Source organism: Aotus nancymaae, unplaced genomic scaffold (assembly GCF_030222135.1).
Source record: "Aotus nancymaae isolate 86718 unplaced genomic scaffold, 86718_ANA_hifiasm-v0.15.2.pri h1tg000099l, whole genome shotgun sequence".
Classification (NCBI taxonomy): Eukaryota; Metazoa; Chordata; class Mammalia; order Primates; family Aotidae; genus Aotus; species Aotus nancymaae.
The window spans coordinates 3,835,055-3,859,144 of NW_026988514.1; the positions used below are offsets into that span (position 1 = coordinate 3,835,055).

At 47.5% G+C, this 24,090-nt stretch overlaps 1 protein-coding gene across 2 annotated transcripts; it reads left to right on the top strand.

Annotated features, from left to right (window-relative positions):
* Positions 1-810: 810 nt before the first annotated feature.
* On the top strand, positions 811-20,470 carry HNRNPF (heterogeneous nuclear ribonucleoprotein F). Of its 2 annotated transcripts, none has more exons than XM_064370101.1 (3): positions 811-876; positions 11,343-11,477; positions 18,374-20,470. In XM_064370101.1, the coding sequence occupies exon 3, from the start codon at positions 18,426-18,428 to the stop codon at positions 19,671-19,673; it is 1,248 nt and encodes a 415-aa protein (XP_064226171.1). In that variant the 5' UTR covers positions 811-876; positions 11,343-11,477; positions 18,374-18,425; the 3' UTR covers positions 19,674-20,470. The 2 variants fall into 2 exon arrangements, with proteins under 2 accessions (XP_064226171.1, XP_064226172.1); XM_064370102.1 differs by lacking the exon at positions 811-876 and adding an exon at positions 2,224-2,302.
* Positions 20,471-24,090: the final 3,620 nt, after the last annotated feature.

Sequence of the window (24,090 nt, forward strand, 5' to 3'; positions counted from 1 at the left end):
GAAGAAGGTCCACCAAAACAAAATAATAATTATTAGCCTTACAAAGCATCCAAAAAAAAAAAAAAAAAATCTGTTCCTGGTGTAGCCATTAGCCAACAAACCCGTGTGCTCAGGTGCTCTGTGACTGAGAAGCTTGCCCTCGACCTAGATCTGAGTCACATTCTGAGGTTTGAGGGATTCTCACCCCACAAAATTACCACGGGAACAACTTCAACCTGATAAATCCCTCCTAACGCTGGCCCAACTCCGGGACGCCTTCAGACGGTCTCTGGAGTTCTCAATGTATTTCTTTTTTTTTTTTCTTTTGAGACAGAGTCTCACTCTGTCGCCAGGTTGGAGTGCAGTGGCGCAATCTTAGCTCACTGCAACCTCCACCTTTTGGGTTCAAGCGATTCTCCCGCCTCAGCCTCCCAAATTACTGGGACCACAGGCATGCACCACCACGCCGGGGAATTGGCTCTCATTTCCTTCTTTCAGCCCCGTCTTCAAGTCAGGCGTCCTTTCGACGCACATTTCAGAGTCCTGCGAGTCTCACCACTGTTCTTCCTCCAGGGCGTCAGGAGAAGTCAGAGAGATCTTTCCCGCCGCTCCGCTCCCTCTTCCTTCTCCCGTCTCCTCCCCTCCCTTCCCGTCCCCTCCCCTCTCTTCTCCAGAAACGTCGGGCCTGGAGAGTCTCCGCTGCCTCCCCCGCCCCCACCCCAGTGTCGGCTCCGCCCCGCGGCACGCCGCCCAATCGACGGCTCCGCTCTGGGCGCGTCACAATAGCGCCGTCGCGGCCCCGCCCCCGGAAGCCATACGCAGAGGCTCCACCCTGCCGCGGTCCTTGCGTCTTTCCGGTCCGTCGTGGAAGGAGGTCTGCGCCGCGTCTTCCTTAAGGTGAGGTTCGTTGGGCACCAAATCGCTGTCATGCCGGCAGGTAGCAGCGGGGTAGGGACGCGGGCTCCTTGGGTTTCTGTTTCCAGGTGTCCAGGGCGAAGGGCCGAGCCGGGGAGTAGGGCCGAGCCGGGGCCTAGGGCCGAGCCGGGGCCTGGCACGCCGGGAGCAGGAGGGCTTCCGGCAAAGCCGCGTGCACTCGACTGGCAGGCGCTGAGGACTGGCGCCGGTCGCGTTCCTGCCCCCGCCTCTGTTGGGCCCCGCCCCGTGCTCGCAGCCGGGGGTTTCCATGGTGATGGTCAACAAGCCTCAACTGCCTCTGCTATAACTGCCAAGTTCCCCGCGTTCCACCCTCCTCTAGGTGCTCCGAGGGACGACCGGTGTTCCTGATGTGAGAGCGGGAACGTAGAGACTCGGAGGCCGAGGTGAGGGGCGGCCAAAGTGTCCGAGGTCGAAGGCCGCACACCCGGGACCTAGCGGGGACCGAGTGTCCTGAGGGTGGAGATCATGGGGCTGGGATTTGAGATTCGGGAGACCACTCGAGGTCGAGGGCCGCGTACCCTCACCCTGGGGATTGGGCCTAGTGGGGTGGGGATTGTGGGGCTGAGCCTGAGATTTGGGATTAGGGAAGCGAGATCCGAGTTCAAGCGCCGCACACCTGGGGCCGAGCGAGGATTGCACATACTGAGGGGCTGAGATTTGGGCTGACGGGATTCGAGGTCGAGGGGCCGGTACGTGGGACCGACGAGGACTGGCTCCACTGGGATCGGGAGACGCAGCGTCGTAGGTAGAGAGCCGCACGCCCAGACACTGGTCCCACGAGGTGAGCACCGCGGCCTGAGATTTTGGAGTCGGGGCGGCTGGGAAGACATGGCCGGCCGGGTGCATTAGCCGGGCCTCCTGGTGGAGCGCTGGCGACCGTTGGAAGGCTCTGAAAGTGAGAACAGGCCTGGCGCGGTGGGAGGCCCAGGCGATAAGATGTCTTGAGCCCAGGAGTTCCCGACCAACCTAGTCAAGATAGTGAAACTCCGTCTCTGCTAAAAATTAAAAAAAAAATTTACCACGCGTGGTGGCGCGCGCCTGTTGTCCCACCTACTCCGGAGGCTAAGGCGGGAGGGTCGCTTGCGCCGGAGAGGTCGAGACTACAGTGAGCAGTGATAGTGCCGCTGCATTCCAGCCTGGGTGACGGGAGTGGGACCTACTCTTAAAATAACAAGAGTAATAATACCTGAGTAAAATGAAAGCCGCGCGCTCACGTGGCCGCAGGCGCCAGAGAGTTGTAATAGACTCCCTTGCGGGAAGCTGGCTCCGCCCTCCTCCCACGCCCGGTTCCCTTAGCCCTCACTCTCCGCCCTGGGCTCTTTTTCCTCCTCGGCGGCGCCGCGTGTTCTCGGAGCGCAATCTCTGTGTTAGTCTCCTGCTCCTAGAGGTATGGTGTTTGTATTTGAGGTGGAAATCTTCGACTCTTAGGCGCTCTTCGGCTTAGTTGTCCTTTTTTTTTCCTTTTGCTAGTTTGTATGAAGTATTTTCGTCGATTCCGCCCTGCTTCTAGGAAACTTGTGGACCGGGCCTAGGTCCCGCTGCGCCGGCGCCCCGCTCCCCCGACCTCAGAGTCGTGGACTAGGGTTCTGAGGAGCGGGGCACCCGACTCGCCCTCCCCGCCACACCGCCCTGGTCCCGGGAACCCCTCCCCCCAGGCGCCTGGGACCTCCGCTCGGCGCCGCGTGGGTCCCAGCGGGAGGGCGGAAGGAGAGCCAGGCTCGGCCATCGCCCACGGGGCGCCCTTCGTTGCGGCTTTTCGGTCTCCTAGCGACCCGGGGGCGAACTAAAACGGCTGTTTAGTTCTTGAAACTGCTCTTGGGCACCGGGGGCTCGGGCTAGCCAACTGCGTGGCGGGACAGGAGGCGCGCGCTGGCGGCTGCGCGCGAAGGGCAACGGGCGGCGGCGGCGGCTTCCCGGAACCGCGCGGGGCGGGCGCTGTGCCGGGGTCAGGGCCGCAGCCTCAGGCAGCAGGGAGTTCTGAAAGCGTAGTCTTTTAGGTCGTTCCGTTCTATAAGTCATCTTAATTCTTCCAAAAATACGCATGTATAACTCTACTTATATTTTTTAAAGTTAAGTATGTATTTGTCTCTGAATTCCTAGTAAGATGAAAATTTCTTGGGTTCTCCAGGTAGGCGAAAGATACCTTAAGTGCGAGCCCTGAAAAGTGACATCTAGCTGCTCTTCTAGACAGAATTTCTAAATCATAAAATAAGACATTGTTACTTTTGATGACTATTAAGAGAGTGCTTTATTCCTAAGCAAGAAGATCTTTTGCCTTGTAGATATTACCTTCCTGTATGCATTCTTTAGATTATTAGCGTCAATATAGGTCGGGCGCAGTGGCTTCCGCCTGTAATCCCAGCAGTTAAGGAGGCCGAGTAGGATCGCTTGGGCCCACGAGCTGGAGACCAGCCTGGGCCGCAGACACTGACCCCATCTCTATTAAAAAATAATAATAATTTTTATTATATTTTGAGACAGGGTCTCACTTTTTTGCCCAGGCTGGAGTGCAGTGGTGTGCTCTCAGCTCGCTGCCGAGATCCTGCTGTGCTCAAGCGATCCTTCCATCTCAGCTGCCCGAGTATCTGGGACCACAGGCGGTCGCCAGTACACCCGGCTAATTTTTGTATTTTTGGTAGAGATGGTGTCTCCTTATGTTGCCCAGGTTGATTTTCAAACTTTTGTGTTCAAGGGATTCTTTGCTACCAAAGTGTTGGGATTATAGGCATGCGAAAAAAATTGTATTTACATGTTACAGTTTATTTTCTAATTTAACATCTTTTTGGGGGGGGTAAAGATGGGACCATTACTATGTTGCCCAGGCCAGTCTCTTGCGTCAGCCTCCCAAAGTGCTGGGATTACAGGCGTGAGGCTTCATGCCCGGCCACTTTTTTGTAAACTGGCAAGTTTTCAGTTAAGCGTAGTGTTACAAAGCTTTATTCAGGTAAAAATTGGAACTAATTTAAGGGAAAACACTTCAGTAAATAGAAAGTTACTTCTCCCACTTGGCCAGAAACTTGGAAAGCCTGAAGGCAAATGAGAGCCTAGTGGGGGTAGATAACAGTGGGGGTGCCCTTTCCGTGGAGGTGACTTCTCTCTAATTCTCTCTCCCCCACTGAGGTCTGGTTCTCTGCTCTTCGGAAGAACCACATTAGTTGACTCCTAGTTCATTTTCTAACTACATGCTCAGGACCACTGTAAAAGGGGTTGCTATTAATGTTTCAGATGAGAAAATGGAAGTTGGGGGAAGTCACGTGCCCAGAGACACAATCAGGACTGGGTCCCAAGTTGGACCGGGACAGCCCTCCTCTGCCAGGGCCCCTGCCCTGTCTTAGTTGCTCTGAGCTATGGTTCTTGTGGAGGGCAACAAGGTGGGCAGAGGGAGAACTGAGTTCACCCTCGCTTGTTTTACAGCAAATCCCAGACCAAAAAGATTTTATTAATAAATACTTACCCAGTATTTCTAAGAACTTCAAAAACCTAACCATGATACTGTTACCATACCTAAAAATATATTCCAAAATATCAAGTATCCAGAGTTTAAATGTCTCTATTAGTTTTCTTTATTTATTTTTTGAGACCAAGTTTCCCTCTTGTTACCCATGCTGGAGTGCAATGGCTCCATCTCCGCTCACTGCAACCTCCACCGCCCAGGGTTCAAGTTCAAGCAATTCTCCTGCCTTAGCTTCCCAAGTAGCTGGGATTACAGGTGCCTGCCACCACGCCTGGCTAATTTTTGTATGCTTACTAGAGAAGGGGTTTCACCATGTTGTCCTGGCTGGTCTCAAACTCCTGACCTCAGGTGATCTGCCCACCTTGCTCTGAAAGTGCTGGGATTACAGGTGTGAGCCCAGCCAAATATTTTTAAACAGCTAGTTGGTTTGAGTCAGGATACAAAGTCACAACTTATATTTTGTAGATAACTTTTTAAATTCAAAGCAGCACTGTCCGATAGAAATATAACGTGAGCTATAAATGTAAAATTACATTCTCTAGTGGTGAAAGCAAACATGATTCATTGTATTAATAACTGAACCTAATATATATCCACAATAGCATTTTGCATGTAGGAAGTTTAAAAACTTTTTTCATTTCTCCATGATCCTGAATAATTAAAAATGAAAAAAAAATTCCTATGAACCTGTCAAAATCCAGTGTGAGTTTTACACTTACACATTTTTCTTTTTTTTTTTTAAGAGAAAAACTATGTATGGTGCCTTAATATACTTAAACATTTCAAGTGTGGTGAGTGGATGCTATATCAGTGATCATCTAGAGTGTCCCCTTTCTTAGAGGCCCCACCCCCCCATGTTTGTCGGGTTATCATGCAGCATTCCTTCCCCACACTTTGGGTTTTTCTGATTGCTTTTCCCTGGTAGTCTTTGAGTCTTTGTTCTTTATATTGTTTGTAAAGTGATAGTTACCTCTAGAGGTAGTTTTGGTTTTGGCTTTATTTATTTACTTATTTATTAAGTTGGGGTTTCACCATATTGATCGGGCTGGTCTCGTACTCCTGACCTCAGGTGATCCACCGGCCTCAGCCTCCCAAAGTGCTGGGATTACAGGCATGAGCCAAGGCCCAGCCTGGAGGTAGTTCCGATTCAGATCCAGGGTTTTGGAAAGAATACTTTTGAGCTGCTGTGCTCCTACTGGAGGCACATATTGGTTGGTATTTTCTCTTCTGTCATGTTACAACAGCAGCTATTGGTGATCATTACCTAGATCCATTATTTTCTTAAATGGTTTCCAAATTGGTGGTATTTTGAAAATTCATTCCTTCTCATTTATTAGCAGAAATTTTTTTTTTAAGAGATGGGGTTTCACCATGTTGGTCAGGCTGCTCTTGAACTCCTGACCTCAGGTGATCTACCCACCTCATCCTCCCAAAGTGCTGGGATTACCGGTGTGAGCCATCACGCCCGGCCTTTTTTTTTTTTTTTTTTTTTTTTGAGGTGGATTCTGTCACCCAGGCTAGGGTGCAATGGCAGGATTTGGGCTCACTGCAACCTCTGCCTCCCAAGTTCAAGTGATTCTCAGGCTCATGAGCAGCTGGAATTACAGGTGTGTAGCACTACCATGCCCATCTAGTAGTAGAGATGTGGGGGGGCAAGGGGGGTTTCACCATGTTGGCCAGGCTGATCTCAAACTCCTGACCTCAAGTGATTTGTCAGCCTTGACTTCCCAAAGTACTTGGGATTACAGGCATGAGCCACCCCCACCTCCCCTTTTTTTTTGGAGATAGGAGTTTTGCTCTTGCTGCCCAGGCTGGAGTGCGATGTTGTGATGATCTTGGCTCACTGCAAACCTCCACCTCCCAGGTTCAAGTGATTCTTCTGTCTCAGCCTCCTGAGTATCTGGGATTACAGGCGCATACTAGCACTCGTGGATAGATTTTTGCATTTTTAGTAAAGCTGGGTTTTTACCATGTTGGCCAGGCTGGTCTTGAACTCCTGACCTCAGGTGATTCATCCGGATTACAGCTGTGTGCCACCATGCCCAGCTAATTTTTTTGTGTTTTTTTTCTAGAGAAAAGGTTTTGCCAATGTTGGCCAGGCAGGTCACCTGAGCTCAAGTGATCTGCCCACCTTGGCCTCCCAAAGTGCTGGGATTACAGGTGTGAGCCACTGTACCTGGCCCCAGTTCTTGCTTGACATAAACTCAGCTTAGCATTTCTTACAAAACATTAAAAAAATTATTTTGTCTCATACTTTGTCTCCATTGATACATCACTATGAGAAATTGCCGGGATTGAGTTTGAAATGATCAACTACACTTGCATTCCTGAAATAAACCCAACTTGGTCATGACGTTGGTTTATATATTGCTAGATTTGGTTGACTGATACTTGATTTGGACTTCTGCATCAAAGTTCCTGAGTGAAATTAGCTTGTGATACTTAATGAACTGATTGTAAAATTATTTTGGAAATTAAAAAATCAATTCCAAGTTTACTGTAGATGCAAGTGTAAAAATTTAGATCAAAACATAAGTGCTTTGTAAGTTCAAATAGCCATATGGTATTGGGCTAGGAAGAAGATTTGAAGATGACACAGGCTGTGTGTGGTGACTCGTATCTTTAATCCCAGCACTTTGGGAGCCCGAGGCAGGCAGAATGCTTGAGGCCAGGAGTTCAAGACCAGCCCGGCCAACTTGGCAAAACCCCATCTCTACTAAAAATGTAAAAATCTGCTGGGTCTGGTGGTGTGCATCTGTCTGTAATCCCAGGCTGAGGCAAGAGAATCGCTTGAACCTGGGAGGCAGAGGTTGCAGTGAGCTGAGATCGTGCTCCTGCACTCCAGCCTGGGTGACAGAGCCAGACTCCCGTCTCAAAAAAGAAAAAGAAAAAAAAAAAGCAGGTAGGCTCGTACCTGTAATCTCAACAGTTTGGGAGATCAAGGCAGAAGAATGGTTTTAACTCAGGAGTTTAAGACCAGCAGCCTGGGCAAGATGGCAAGACTGTCTTTTCAGAAAAGAATTTTTAATTAGCCAGGTATGATGGTGCACACTTGTAATACCAGCTAATTGGCAGGCAAAGCAGGGAGGATCCCTTGAGCCCAGGAGATGATGCAGTGCTAGTGAGTTGTGATCTCACACTGCATATACCAGCCTTAGGCAAGAAAGCAAGACCCCCTTTTAAAAAAAAGGACACAAAAAGCCATCATAATTAAGGAAAGAAACAACACAGATTAAGACTCCTTTTAGATTTCTCCTGATAGTATGCTCCTTGTTACACAAAACTCTTCACCTAATAACAAATACAGGTACTCCTACTTACTGTGTTACATCCCAATAAACCCATCATAAGTGATTTGATTAGAATAGTGCCGTCTAATAGAATTGTGATGTTTATGACAAATACATATTTTTTCTAGTTTAAATTGGTGTTACATACCACATACGACCCTCTTAAGGTACATAGAATTCAGAAGTTAGTTTTCTTGTGATATTTTTGTCTGGTTTGGTAACATGGTGTATTAGTATGCCACCCTGCCATACAGGCTAGAAGTCTTAAGATCAAGGTGTCGATAAGGTTGGTTTCTTCTCAGGCAGGAGAAATAATGTGAACAGTGGGAATTCCAGAAGGAGAAAAAGACACAGATGGAGACAGCAAGGGAAGTGATAAAGGGTAGAATTGAATTTTCCTGGCTTTACATAAACTCGATCCTGTAGTTCCCATTAGGACATTTTAAAAAGACCCAGCACAGGCATATGTTGCTAAAACTCCTAAATTTAAAGTATAGAGGAAACTGCTTTGGAAAAAGTATGTCCTCCAAATCTCTTATCTTCTCCCCCATTGTTGTTTCTGTTTTTATGTTTATTCTACTTGATTTTCCTTTGTTTGAATTCAGTACTAACTTCTAAAATCCAGTAAAGTTTTAGTTTCAGAAAGTTTTTTGTTTTTTAATTTTATAATGGAGTATCTGAAGTTGCTCCTTTTTTTCTGTTAAAATCATTATGGTTTTTGTCTAGCACTTCTTGTTCCTTGAAACCTGCCCAAGTCTGAGGTGTGGTGCATTATTCCTGGGTGCTAGAGCCCCTCCTCTGTAAACTGTCAAGTTCCTTTTCTCTGTTCTCCACAATTCCCCCAAGGCAGAATGCAGTGGTCCGTAGACAGCACAGCTTAGGGCCTGCTGCTTGGAACCTGACAAGGTGTCATGTTTCCATGGAGGCTTCAGGAAGAATTCCCATCCCAAGGGATGCACCTTTCTGAAGGGGCAGTGGATGCCCCACAGGCCTCCTTTCTGTCCAGCTCCAGGGTTTGACTATGCACCTACTTATGCACTGCTTGCTCAAGGGAGAGAGGTACAGGAGGTGGTCTGGGAAAAATAAAATCGATCTTGCTATCAATTGTATTTTTCTTTAACGGAATCTATACACACCCATTTCTTAGGTATGCATGGATCTTGAGTTCATGATAGTGGGAAGTATTTAAGAGTTGCTGAATAGGGATTTTATAAAATTGCTGGGTTGGAAGAGACATTTGAGGTCATTAAATTCAATTTCCAATAAAATTTCCAGCAGAAAAAGAAAACATCCATAACAAATAGGTCTATGGTCTGCTCACATACTGTGTACCAGGATGGGGAGTTTTTGCCCCCAAGACCCATCTGTGCTGCTCATGTGAACAGATACAGCTACTGTATCCTAAATTCAATCTAAAGGATTAACCATGAGATAAGAATATGAATACAAAGCAACCGACACCAAAATATATCCTAGTAGTGAAAAAAGGCTTTGGTAAAAATACAAAGAATTTGAACAAGTGTCTGGAGGGAGATAATGTACAGAAAGAAAAAAGAATGGGCTTTTGTCTTTTCTTTTCTTTTTTTTTTTTTTTTTTTTTGTCAATTTCTTGACTTCCTACTCCACTGTTACTGGACCCACCAAGGCAGGAACTTTGTCTTTACCACTATAGTTCCTGCATCTTTTAGGTGCACAGTATTTCTTGGTGAGTGAAAACTCCAATTGCACTACATTTCATTAAATGCCTTCTCACTGGCCGTTGAACACCAGAACAGGCCTTTAGGCTACCTTCCCCTGTCATCTCCTACCATTGATCTCAGACTTAGCTGCAGCTGCACAATATGACCCCTGGCTCAAGTTTTCTGCACACATTGTTCCTCACAGGCAGGAACCCTATGGTGACTGATCAATAATTAAAACTTGCCTTGGGCTGGGCAGGGTGGCTCTTATATCCCAGCATTTCGGGATGCCAAGGTGGATCACTAGAGCCCAGGAGTTACAGACCAGCCTGGGCATCATAGAGAGACCTTGTCTCTACTAAAACTTTGAAGAAAAAACTAGCCTGGCTTGGTAGCATGCACCTGTAGTCCCAGCTATTTTGGGGAGGCTAAGGTGAGAGGATCACTTGAGCCTCGGAGGTTTGAGGCTAATGTGCCTGTCACCCAGATTCAACCATTACTAATCATGGACAGTTTTTCCTCCCTCTCTCCACCTACTACTTTGTGGACAACTTGAAATTGTGCCATTGTACACCAGCCTGAGCCACCGAGCAGACAGACCCTGTCTCAAAACAAAAAGGTCAAACATACACAAAAGTAGAAACAAGCCTAATGAAACTCCATGTACACATCAGGAACTTTACTAATTACTAGCTCACAGCACATCTTGTTTCATGTGTATGTCCACTTTCCACGTAGTTTAAAATAGATTCAAGAAATCAGATATCATGTGCAAATACTTGTGGCTCTAAAAAGGGTCTTTTAAAGGAATAAAATTACAGAATAATTACAAGAGTTTTGTAATTCTGTAATATAAAATGTCACTGCTCACATTATTGAAATTGCTTTATAATTGTTCTCCAGTTCATTTGAATCAGGATTCAGAGGTCCACAAAATTGCTTGTTAGGTTAAAGTTTCAGGAATTGAGTTAAAAATTTTTTTTTTCCAAAAGATGTTTTCAGAATCTATACGTGAGTCCATGGTCAAATGTACAAACCCAAGGTATTTCCGCTAATTCCATTTTAGAGGCGGTCTCTCGGAGAGGGCCTGTGTCTGACTTGGCTTCTCTTCCACTCTGCAGTACCCGCCCCTCCCCGTGGCTGGCACTCTGGACTTTCCCCCAGGTCGCGCTCGCAGTTAGCTCCCTTCGGGAGAACTCGGAGAACTGCCTTCCCGCCGCCTGGCCTCTCTCCTTCCCCCACTTCCTGTTAGGGCCCAGCGCGGCGGGCCGCGGGGCCGCACCTGCAGGCACGCGTTTCCCATTGGTGACATCTTGGCGGGACCGGCGGTGGCACTTCCTCCTCTGCACCCCGTGACCCACGTCCGGCTGCCGGTCTCGATCACGCGGCCTCCGCTTCCCGGACTCCGGACCCCGCGCCTCCTTGGGGCTAACAGCCAGTCCCTGGCGTGGTGAGCCGCAGCGCGGGCGCCCCGGCGGCCCACCAGACCCGGTTTCGCCGCCACGGCCTCCGGGAGACCGACCCAGACCTAGGAGCGCTTTTTCCTTTCCCTCTCCTCTGCCCTGCTCCGTCCGCGGGTCCAGGAGCTCCGGCTCAGGCTGCGTTAGCCCAGCGGGCCAGGAAAGCGGCCCCCACCCAATCTCGCTCTCGCCCTCCGGGCCCAGGAAGCCCGCCAGGCGTCTCGTCCCCTCCCCTCCCTTCCCCTCCCCTCCCCTCCCCTCCCCTCCCCCACCCGCGAGTCGCCCCTGCCCCCCCTCCGCGCCACTCGCTCCGCCCCCGCCCGGAAGCTCCCGCCCGAGCCCGCGCAGGCCCTGGGGCCGACCTTCCTGCCCGACCGGGCGGTCGCGAAGCTGCCGGCGCGACGAAAGGAGGCCGCGGGAACGCCGCCGGCACCTTGTCCCGGGGCCTTGGCGCTGTTTCCCGCCAAAACACGCACACTGCGCGCTCGGGCCTTCCCACTTCGCCGAAGGCGTTTGACACCGACCACTTGGATTTCTGTTGCAGGTTGAGAACAAAAAGATGCACCTGGACTTTCCCCGGAGCCCTCTGCGTGGTTGAGCTTCGGTGGAATTTCGGGGCTCTTAGCTGCCAGCAGCGCTTGCCTGATAGCAACAGAAACCAGTCCCGCTTGCCTCCGTGGTAAGTCTTAGAGCAGGAAAGTCCGCGGACCGTGGCCGGGTGGACTTTGGTTTGAGACTGGAACTAAGTGAGTAGTGGGGGCGGCGAGGCGGGACGCGCTCCGAGCCGCCTGGCAAGAGTGCTGCCGGGTCTGCGGGGAGTGTGTCAAGGAGGGGAGGCCAGGATCCCTCCCCTATTGCTGTCCTAAACAAAAGAAAACGAGGTGGGTGGTGCTTGAACAGCCCTGTTTACTCTGCAGATAGCCGAACTAGTCGGAGGACTCGGGCGCGCCCTGTTTATCTTAATTGGCTCTGCCTGTAGGCAAGCGTTAATCCCGTCCAACCTGTAACTCAGCGTAGAGCTCATTCGAGAGCGCTTTTTGGAAATGCAGATTCTTAGTCTCCACCCACATCGGTTGATTTAAGGTCTGTGTTTTAATTATCTGGTTGGCCAGATAATTGGCACCAACATGCGCGCTCTAAAACTGCCGGGTCCAGTCTCCTGGAGGGCTGAGCAGCCCTCCCCTCCCCAGCGGTTTCCTAGCTCTGCGGGCTGGGAGACTCGACTCTCCCTCCACGTGCGTTGGCGGTGCGCAGTGGGCACGGTCCACAGGCTCACAGCGGCTGGTCCGGTGGGTTAGATGGGTGTACGAGGACTTGGCTGCCAGCTTGTGCATGTCCCCAGAGAGGCCTCAGGTGTTGGTCTGCGGATCATGCTGGAACGGGGGCTGGGATAAACGCGGGAAGAAGTGGATCAGATCATTGATGACTGGCTTTCACCCTTTAGATCCTTCAACAAGACAGATTGTTGAAGCCTCTTGAAAACCTGATTTCACAGTACTTGAAACTAAATCACCTCTGAGTAGGTTTCCTGATAAATGTAATGCTTTCCTTTTGTACACTCCCCCTAATAATGTCTTATGTAATAATTACTGGAAGTTTGCAAGACAAGGCAGATTTGATTATCTTCATTTAAAGACGACAGGTTCAGCAAAATTAACTGATTTTCTTAATTTCACATTTCCAAAACTTCTCATGCAGCTTCATTTTTAGAATTCCATAGCCCTCAACTCAGCCCATGTCCTTTGGGACAGCGTTATCACTGGGATGTTGGTGATCCTAGTGATTATGATGTATTTCCTACTGAAACATTTTTCAAAGATATTACCAAATAAAACCGGAAGTGTCTTTGGGATGTGTCTCTACACTGCTTACAGAGGGGTTCCTATAAGTCAGATTGAACAATTTCTAGCAAGCACCCTTGTCCCATGCCTGTGCTATCCCAATGAAAGAGCACTCCTAAGGTCAAGCCCCCTGCGGTTGTCACTTCTCCGCCACCCATTTCCCTCCCAAGTGCCCCACCTTCGATATTTAAATTTCTTCCCAGCACTAACCATCCTCAGGGTAGAAACTCAGGAATTGGCCAGGAGCGGTGGCTTAGCCTGTAATCCCAGCACTTTGGGATTCCAAGGTGGACGGATCACTTGAGATCAGGAGTTGGAGACCAGCCTGGCCAACATAGTGAAACCCAGTCTCTACAGAAAATACAAAAATACAAAAGTTAGCTCGATGTGGTGGTCCACACCTGTAATCCCAGCTACTTGGGAGGCTGAGGTAGGAGAATGGCTTGAACCCACGAGGCAGAGGTTGCAGTGAGCCAGGGTGGAGCCACTGCACTCTAGTCTGGGTGACAAGAGTACACAAGTTCTCAAAAGAAAAAAAAAACCCAGGAATTGAGTAAATCTCAAGACCAACAGGGCATTTCTCTTCTGTTGTACTGTGAAGAGGTAAGACTTCCAAAATCTTGTTAGGTGGATGGGGTGTGAGATTTAATTTCATAAACCCAGGGGTTATAAAGGGTTTCTCAGCTGTCTCCTGTCTTTACCTGGAGTTCTGAGCCCAGAGCTAGTGCTCTGTGCCCACACAGCCAATATTGCTGTTTTATTAGGACAGTTCATTGCCATCCAGAAGTGTCTCCCACTGAAGGCATCTGCAGTTGTTTTTAAGGTGAGCTATTTTAGGAAGAGCCCATTTTCAGCTGCAGTATTTATATTTGTTACACTCAAATTTACTTAGCAGCCTGGAGTGAAAAAGTCCCTAACTTTAACCTTGAGCAGGACACCACAGGCCTCTTTTCAGCTGAGTATTAGTTATTGAAAAGCCTTAGGACTTCTGAGAAATGGAAAAGAAAACCAATTCTAAAGTGAAAATAAGCAGTACATGTTTTCAGTGTACACATGTATTTTGGAAAGGAATGGTCTCTTCACCTTGCCCTCAGAGAGGAAGTCATTTTGCTTCTGAAACAGTTTCTGATACAAAACACTTATGACATGTAAGATATTAGTAGGCATTTTAAGTGATTCTTCTATGAAATATTTTTGTTTTTATGCTTGTATGTCTTTTTCAGCCTAGCCAGGCCACTGCATTCTTGAGGAAGGTGTTGACATCCCCCCCCCCCGCCCCAAACATGGGCAGTAGTTAATCCTGGCTAATCTTGGGCCAGCTAGGTCGAGCCTTTGCTGAGGATGAGGTCACAGTGGCCAACAAAACAGGCACAAGCGTCTCCCCTGTAGGTTTTCATTGTGAATTTGAAGACCCCTTTTAAACAGAATGCAGCAAGAGTGCTGTGGTAGTGGAGAGAGTGAGACTTAATTTAGATAGTGAGAAACCCCTTGAGAAAGGTAGTGTATTTGAGCTGAGACCTTAAGGATTAGTGGGATTTAGGTAGACAGAAGGTTGAACAGAGTATACTTGGGGAGAGAATTAACCATGTGCGTCACCTCCCTGAAGAAGCAGAAAGCCTGGCACATTCCGGGAGAAAAGAAAAAAAGGAAGTGATGTTAGCTAGGTAAGAGTGTTGCAGGCAAAAGTTGGAAGGCTTGAGGGACCCTATTGGGTGTTTGGTCCTTGTTCTGACTTCGGTGGGAAACCACTGAGGACTTGGAAGCAGGACAGTGATGAGTTTTAAAAGAACACGTGAGCCATAGATGGGATTGCAGTAAGGCCTAGCCATTATGCTTGGAAAACTTTTAAAGAGATTTCAAGCCAGGCGTGGTGGCTCATTCCAGCACTTTGGGAGGCCAAGGCAGGTGGATTACAAGGTAAGGAGTTTGAGACCAGCCTGACCAACATGGTGAAACCCTGTCTCTAATAAAAATAAAAAACTTAGTTGGACATGGTGGTACGTGCCTGTAATCCTAGCTACTCAAGAGGGCGATACAGGAGAATCGATTAAACCCAGGAGGCAGAGGTTGCAGTGAGCCAGGATCATGCCACTGCACCCAGCCTGGGCAACAGAGTGAGACTCAAAAAAAAAAAAAACCCCACACAGAGTAATTGCCAACAGGAGTGAAAGATAGAGGATGTCCAGGAAGAAATGGTTAAGTAAGATGAAGATGACAATATTTGATATTTTTCTTGCCATGGAGATGTACAGTAGGATCATGCAGTTTTTTTTGTTTTGAGACAGAGTCTCGCTCTGTTGCCAGGCTGGAGTGTAATGGCATGATCTTGGCTCATTGCAACCTCAGCCTCCGAGTAGCTGGGACTACAGGCGTGCGCCACCATGTCCAGCTAATTATTGTATTTTTAGTAGAGACGAGGTTTCACCATGTTGGCCAGGATGGTCTTGATCTCTTGACCTTGTGATCCACCTGCCGTGGCTTACCAAAATGCTGGGATTACAGGCGTGAACCACTGTGCCTGGTTGGTTTTTTTTTGTTTTTTTTTTAAGAGAGAATCCTGCTCTGTCTCCCAGGCTGGAGTGCAGTAGCATGATCTCTGCTCACTGCAGCCTCGTCTCCTGGGTTGAAGCGATTCTCTTGCCTCAACCTCCTGGGTAGCTGGGATTACTGGTGTAGACCACCACACCCAGCTAATTTTTGTATTTTTAGTAGAGGCGGGGTTTCACCATGTTGGTCAGGCTGGTCTCGAACACCTGACCTCAGGTGATCCACCCTCCTCTGCCTCCCAAAGTGCTGGAATTACAGGCATTGAGCCACATGCCTGGTTTTGATGATGTAGTTTTAATGGTGGGGAGTGGAAGTGACAGTAGAAGGCCTTTTGACATGATTTTACTGAACAAAACAAGTAACTGGAGGCAAAATTGGCACAGGGAAGGTATGTTATGATTTGGATAGAACTGAGCATGCTTAATTACCAAGGAGATAGTGCTCAGTGGAGAAAGGAGAAAGAATAAAGCATTAGGGTATGTGAGGTTGGACCCAGAACAGAGCCTGTAGTTCATTATCTCTGCTGTAAGAGGGCCCCACTCCTTGCTTACAAACTCCTAGACTCCGACTTGACTTGACAAAGCACTTCCAAGAGGAATGTCAACCAGCTGGAGAGGGGGTGAAAATCTTATGTAAGTCCACCGGAGACATCTGAAGGGCTTTGGACAAGCGGGGGGTGCTGGGGTAGGACAGTGGGCGATATTCGGGGCCTCTTTACTCTGAGGCTGTTCACCCTGATTTTCTCTTTCTTTTTTTTTCTTCAGTCAATCTTGCTCTGTTGCCTGGGCTGGAATGCACTGGTGCAGTCTCCCCTCACTCAAAACTCCATTTCCTGGGTTCAGGCAATATTCTTGCCTCAGCCTCCCAAGTTGCTAGGACTACAGGCACCTGCCACTATACCCAGCTAGTTCTTTGTGTTTGTAGTCAGGTGGGGTTTTGTCATATTGCCCAGGCTGGTCTTGAACTCATGACCTCTGGTGATCCACCCACCTCTGCCTCCCAAAGTGCTAGGATTGTAAGCTGGAGCCACTGTGCCCAGCCTCACTCTGATTTTCTACAGTATTTCACAACTAGGGGGCAGTATTAGCCACCAGAGAACATTTGGGAATGTCTGGAGATACTTGGTTGTCAGAACTGGAGGTGGAGGGTGTTACTGGCATCTAGTGGGCAGAGACCAGGGATGCAGCTAAACGAACTACAGTACCTGGGCCTGCCCCCACAACTGGTCCAAAGTGTCAGTAGTCCTGAGGCTGAGAAACCTTAGCCTAGAGGCTGCTGTGACCTTGCTCTGACAGATCAGCATGTTACTGTCACCATACACTGCTGCAGGGGGTTTAGATAAGGCCTGGAGAGGCTAAACCCCAGTGTGTGCTGCAGATCCAGAGCACAGTTTGAAAATTGGAGATAGGATTACTTATGCCCAGTCCGTTGCCCTTCAGGATAATTTTATGTACGTAGTATTAATACATTTGAGGTGGGCAGTGAGCAATACAGGTTAGGCTTCCGTTGACTGTCTTCCCTGAGACTTCCATATCCCACTCATTAGCTGGGGTGACATCTTTTACCTAGGCTGTATACTTTCAAAGCCCTTTGGATTGCAAATCACAGTTTGTGAATAAATGCCTGGTGTTTGGTCTTGGTGATATGTTCAGGATATTACATACAGTTCTGTTTCATTGGTGCCATTACACTGTTATTGGGAGACATGTCTTGTTGTCTTTATAATCTGGTGTAGACACAGGTAAATGTAAGATTTACAAAGTTATCCTTTTAGACATTGGCAATTTTAAATGACCAAGCACTGTATGGGAATTACATGTCATATCTACAATGGCTACATCAAACTTTAAAATTACTAAATGATAACTTGTTACTAATTAAGATTTCCCTGATGCTAGTGCAGTTGAGCTTTGCCTTTCCTTTTCTTAAATTACATCTAACTATACTTTTTGTCTGTTTTTTAAACAGAAAAAAAGGGTTTTTTATGGAGCTTTTTTCCCCAAATGATGAGCCCATATTTCTTGAAAAGGCCACTAGCTATATCTATTATGGTTGATGTGAAATGACACTTTGAAACATTAGATTTCCAGCCAGGCACGGTGGCTCACGCCTGTAATCCCAGCACTTTGAGAGGCTAAAGCTGGCAGATCACTTGAGGTCAGGAATTCAAGACCAGCCTGGCCAACATGGTGAAATCCTGTCTCTACTAAAAAAAAAAAATTAGCCAGTGCATGGTGGCACAGGCTTGTAATCCCGGCAGGAGAGAGAACCACTGGAACCTGGGAGGCAGAGGTTGCAATGAAATGAGATGGCGCCACTGCACGCCAGCCTGGGAGACAGAGCGAGACTTTATCTCAAAAAAATAAAAGAAAAAAGATATCTGTATACTCTGTGCTCGTTTCGGGCATTATCTTTGACACCCCATACTGCAGTATTTTTCTTGCTTGTAGATATGTTATATACATTGTAGTCTGGGTCAGCTGCTCTTCTTTCTCAAAAGACTGCCTTCCAGAGTGTGGTTGGCCTTACTCTTTGAGTTTGGACTTCAGGTTTCATGTACCACCCTGGTGGGAAGGGCATTTCTCAGCTCTCTTGTGATATCATCCCAATGCCCTCTTGCAGATGTTCAGCAAAAGGCAGCAATTCTGCTGTATTTTATGTGAACATGTGAATCATCAGATCTGGTTTCTCCATTTACTTGCAGTGCACATAACTAATTCTGCTGGTGAATTAGTCTGCTTGTCTGTATATGTCGTCAGTTTGGCCTCACACTTGACTGGTATTTACTTTGAATTGACAATTTAGGAGCAAAATGATACCTCCATGGACACTGGAAGCCATTGCTGTCTATAAGTGAACTGCCACATTTCATGACAAATAGTGGAATAAACATAACAAGAAAATGTGCTTGCTCTAACCTGACTGAAACTTACATTCCTCTGTGTTCAAGGCACCAAGTTCACATGCATCGTCCTGCCTTGTAGACTCCTGATTTTTCAAACTGCCTATGAAAAATCATGTAAATTTTTTGAGAGATCTGAAGTTAAATCTTAGCTCTCAAATGTATTTGGTATATTTATTAATGTCGTACTACCTCGTACCTCATCTGTAAAAGAGGGAAAATTACTATTGCATATTTTTCTTACACATATTAAATAAATTTGTCATTTTCGTTTTTGTTTTTCAGCCACAAAAAAGCCGCACCCAAGATCACCTGACACCCATCCTGTCAAGTGTCCATGATGCTGGGCCCTGAGGGAGGTGAGGGCTTTGTGGTCAAGCTCCGTGGCCTTCCCTGGTCCTGCTCTGTTGAGGACGTGCAGAACTTCCTCTCTGACTGCACGATTCACGATGGGGCCGCAGGTGTCCATTTCATCTACACTAGAGAGGGCAGGCAGAGTGGTGAGGCTTTTGTTGAACTTGGATCAGAAGATGATGTAAAACTGGCTTTGAAAAAAGACAGGGAAAGCATGGGCCACCGGTACATTGAGGTGTTCAAGTCCCACAGAACCGAGATGGATTGGGTGTTGAAGCACAGTGGTCCCAACAGTGCCGACAGTGCCAACGACGGCTTTGTGCGGCTTCGAGGACTCCCATTTGGATGCACAAAGGAAGAAATTGTTCAGTTCTTCTCAGGGTTGGAAATCGTGCCAAACGGGATCACATTGCCTGTGGACCCCGAAGGCAAGATTACAGGGGAAGCATTTGTGCAGTTTGCCTCCCAGGAGTTAGCTGAGAAAGCTCTAGGGAAGCACAAGGAGAGGATAGGGCACAGGTACATCGAGGTGTTTAAGAGCAGCCAGGAGGAAGTTAGGTCATACTCAGATCCCCCTCTGAAGTTCATGTCCGTGCAGCGGCCGGGGCCCTATGACCGGCCCGGGACCGCCAGGAGGTATATTGGCATTGTGAAGCAGGCAGGCCTGGAGAGGATGCGGCCCGGTGCCTACAGCACAGGCTATGGGGGCTATGAGGAGTACAGTGGCCTCAGCGATGGTTATGGCTTCACCACCGACCTGTTCGGGAGAGACCTCAGCTACTGTCTCTCCGGAATGTATGACCACAGATACGGCGACAGTGAGTTCACAGTGCAGAGCACCACAGGCCACTGTGTCCACATGAGGGGTCTGCCATACAAAGCGACCGAGAACGACATTTACAACTTCTTCTCTCCTCTCAATCCTGTGAGAGTCCATATTGAGATCGGCCCAGATGGAAGAGTGACAGGCGAAGCAGATGTTGAGTTTGCTACTCATGAAGAAGCTGTTGCAGCCATGTCCAAAGACAGGGCCAACATGCAACACAGATACATAGAACTCTTCTTGAATTCGACAACAGGGGCCAGCAATGGGGCATACAGCAGCCAGATGATGCAAGGCATGGGAGTGTCTGCCGCCCAGGCCACTTATAGTGGCCTGGAGAGCCAGTCAGTGAGCGGCTGTTATGGGGCCGGCTACAGTGGGCAGAACAGCATGGGTGGATATGACTAGTTTTGTTAGGAACATTTGAGTTATTTCAATCAAATTTTACACAGGCAGCCAACAAGCAGTTAAGAGCAGTTATAATAGAGGAAGCTGTGGGACCCATTTTGCACCATGAGTTTGTGAAATCTGGATTAAAAAAATTACCTCTTCAGTGTTTCTCATGCAAAATTTTCTTCTAGCATGTGATAATAAGTAAACTAAAACTATTTTCAGCTTTTCTCAATTAACATTTTGGTAGTATACTTCAGAGTGATGTTATCTGAGTTTAAGTAGTTTAAGTATGTTAAATGTGGACCTTTTACGCCACATCACTGAACACACTGGGGAGACGTGCTTTTTTGGAAAACTCAAAGGTGCTAGCTCCCCAATTCAAAGAAATATTTCTCATGTTTGTTCATTCTAGTTTATATTTTCATTTAAAATCCTTTAGGTTAAGTTTAAGCTTTTTAAAAGTTAGTTTTGAGAATTGAGACACAATACTAATACTGTAGGAATTGGTGAGGCCTTGACTTAAAACTTTCTTTGTACTGTGATTTCCTTTTGGGTGTATTTTGCTAAGTGAAACTTGTTAAATTTTTTGTTAACTAAATTTTTTTCTTAAAATAAAGACTTTTTCACAATGACTGGCACAGATTATCTGCTCAGCAAAAGATAGCAAAATGGGTGGTTGAAGATAATTCATTTTAATCGTAATGTATTTTAGTGTGAATTTAAAAATAATTTCATACATCAAATCTATGATCTCCCTTATATTCTTATGATGAGGCTAAATAAAAGTCTAATAAAAATGTTAAATACGTGAATGGTGGAAATGGTGACTAGCAACATACATTCCGGGAAGTATCAAATGGACACATGTGGCCCCAGCCACCTGTAACATGCATGGTTCTAAACCATTTGGAATTTCCTACTAGGCTCTTGATGCTGGAGTCAGATGATAGCTAGAGAGCTTAAGCCATTATGTCTGGTTTTTATAAAATCTACCGATTTACTTTTTTTGGGGGTCAGGCTCATGATTTTTGTAAGGGTATGTTTGTGAATTGGGTTATGGCAGGATACACACATCAAGCTTGAGACCTGTTTTCAAACTGCTGTCCACCTTGGCAAAAGAAAGCAGTACTTAAATTCAGGCAGCTCTACATATAGCACGCAGTATTACTTTTTTTTTTTTTTTTTTTTGGCACGGAGTTTCATTCTTCTTGCCCAGGCTGGAGTGTGATGGCACAATCTTGGCTCACCACAACCTCTGCCTCCTGGGTTCAGGTGATTCTCCTGCCTCAGCCTCCCAAGTAGCTGGAATTACAGGCTTGGGCCACCATACCTGGTTAAGGAGGTGGGGTTTCTCCATGTTGGTTTGGTCATTCAGCTTTTTCCGACTTCAGTAGCTGTATATTGTAACTTAAATGTATTATGATCTTACCATTATTGAGGGTCATTATTATCTTGAGTTCATTTAAAGAGTAAACGTTGATTAAATCCTTGAGAGTTGCATTAAAAATTAGGTCTGTGAAGTCTTAAGCCTATTCTAGTCTCATTGGGCTTCAGACGCTCAGTTTAGTGCAGCTCTTTGTTCTGTTCTGCACGTTTGGATACCCTGATGTGAGGGCAGCAGCATTACCAAGAATGGCAGGCTATAGGAATGCAGACAGAGAGGCATTGGGAAGACTGGCATGGGGGGAACCTAGGGAGAACTGTGTCCCTGCTGTATCCTTGGTCGGGGATTTCTCCCCACCCATGGGCCCACCATTCTTCAGGTGTCAGCACTGATGGGGAAGCAGAGGCCTACACGTTGTAAGGGAGACCCAGAGAAACAGGTGAAATTCCAGCTGGAAATGGGGCTGGAGTGCCATGAAGATGAGACAGATTACGAAGATTTCTAACAGTACCCTCACACACCCATAACAGTCTATGCTAGATTTGGGATGCACGTGTGGAAAGGGCTCTAGGGGATTGGAAAGAGAATGTATTAGACGACCTGACATCCCAAGGTAGCAACGTGGACAGCAAAACGGATCCCCTTTCTCCAGGATTGTTTTTTTTTTAAATTGCACATCACTCCTTATTATACTGATCTGGAAAAAGGATTTAGTACAGTTATGCTCAAAGGAACACTGGACCCATGTGGCAGAGCCAAGCAACTAGAACATGATTCAGAGATCAGTGAGACACTTGGACAGGACCAAGAGGCATTTCACTGCCGCAAAACAAGGTGGGGAGGAATTCGGAAACACAGCAGGAAGCACTCCTGCTCCTCAGAGGTCAAGGAGCTGATCCCATATTGGTTTGAGGAATGGTTTATATTCTGATGACTGTATGTGGTACTATTTCAACCGCCACAAGAAACCCCAAAAGGGTTATTGTTTTGTACTATTTATATATACTATACTTCCTTTTTTTATATAAAAGTAAATGTAACAAACTAAATTCAGGATTCATCCCAACCTTCTAGAGCCAGCTTCTCGGGTCAGGGAGGGAACAGTTGTCACATCACCATGCAGGTTACATTCATCTGCCACTGGAATGATTAGAGCCCCCAGGCAGTGGCCTGACTGCAGACGAGCAGAGGACTGGCTCCTTCTCCAGGATTGTTAACTGTTGGGGAGGGGCAGGTCTCCCTGTTTCCCGGGCTGGAGCCTGGTGGCATGATAATGGCTCACTGCAGTGTTAGCCTCCCATGCTCAAGTTATCCTCCCACCTCAGATTCCCAAGTAGCTGGGACTGGAGATGCACAAGACTTATGCTCGGCTAATTTTTTTTTTTTTTTTTTTAAGAGACTCAGTCTCACTATGTTGCCCAGGCTGGTCTTGAACTCCTCAGCTCAAGCAATCTGTGTGTTTCAGCCTCCCAAAGTTTTGGAATTAGGCCGGGCGCGGTGGCTCATGCCTGTAATCCCAGCACTTTGGGAGGCCGAGATGGGTGGATCACGAGGTCAAGAGATCGAGACCATCCTGGTCAACATGGTGAAACCCCATCTCTACTAAAAATACAAAAATTAGCTGGGCATGGTGGCACACGCCTGTAGTCCCAGCTACTCGGTAGGCTGAGGCAGGAGAATTGCTTGAACCCAGGAGACGGAGGTTGCGGTGAGCCGAGATTGCGCCATTGCACTCCAGCCTGGGTAACGAGTGAAACTCCGTCTCAAAAAAAAAAAAAAAAGTTTTGGAATTACAGGCATGCACCATGGCAACTGGTCAGGCCTGCTGCCTGTTTTTTTGTTGTTGCTACCCTCTACAGTGTATGCTGCCTCTTTCTATAAATTAGGTTTCACTGGTGCACAGCCATGCCCATTTGTTAATACCATCTATGGCTGCTCAGGTACTACAGCAGGCAGGGAGATGGGTAGTTTGATCAGAGACCACGTAACCCACACCTAAAATAGTTACTATCTGACACTACAGAAAATGTTTTTCAATCTGTGGCCTTGGGCATGACTAGGGCATTCCCCTCCAGGATAAAGGTCAAGATACTCCATCTTATGTTGTAGAGCCCCAAATTCAGCCTTGTGTACCTGATGTATAGCTGCTGCCAAACACTGAGACGCAGGTGCTTGGAGATAAATATTTTATTATTTTATTTTTAGAGATGGGGGCTCCCAGTTACTGTTGACAGGTGCCATCCCACTGCTGACCAGCACGGAGCTGTGTAAGCAAGTAAGGGCCCAATAAGAATTTTCATTCTTGGCTGGGCGTGGTGGCTCATGCCTGTAATCCCAGCACTTTTGGAGGCCAAAGGCAGGCCGATCAAGAGGTTAGGAGTTTGAGACCAGCCTGACCAACATGGTGAAACCCTGTCTTTACTGAAAATACCAAAAAGGTAGCCAAGCATGGCGGTGGTCACCTGTAATCCCAGCTACCCGGGAGGCTGAGACTGGAGACTCGCTGGAACCCAGGAGGTGGAGGTTGCAGTGAGCCGAGATTGCATCGCTGCACTCCCGCCTGGGCAAAAGAGTGAGACTCCATCTCAAAAAAAGAAAAAGAAAAAATTTCATGCTTTGAGTCACTAAAAATGCTGAGTGTTGAAGTCTCAAGGGTTGGCTGGGCACAGTGGTCATGCCTATAATCCCAGCACTCTGGGAGGCCGAGGTGGGTGGATCACCTTAGGTCAGGAGTTTGAGACCAGCCTGGCCAACATGGTGAAACCCTGTCTCTACTAAAAAATACAAAAAAATGCCGGGCGCGGTGGCTCACGCCTGTAATCCTAGCACTTTGGGAGGCCGAGGCAGGTGGATCACGAGGTCAGGAGATCGAGACCATCCTGGTCAACATGGTGAAACCCCGTCTCTACTGGAAATGCAAAAAATTAGCTGGGCATGGTGGCGCGTGTCTGTAATCCCAGCTACTCGGGAGGCTGAGGCAGGAGAATTGCCTGAACCCAGGAGGCGGAGGTTGCGGTGAGCCGAGATCGCGCCATTGCACCAGCCTGG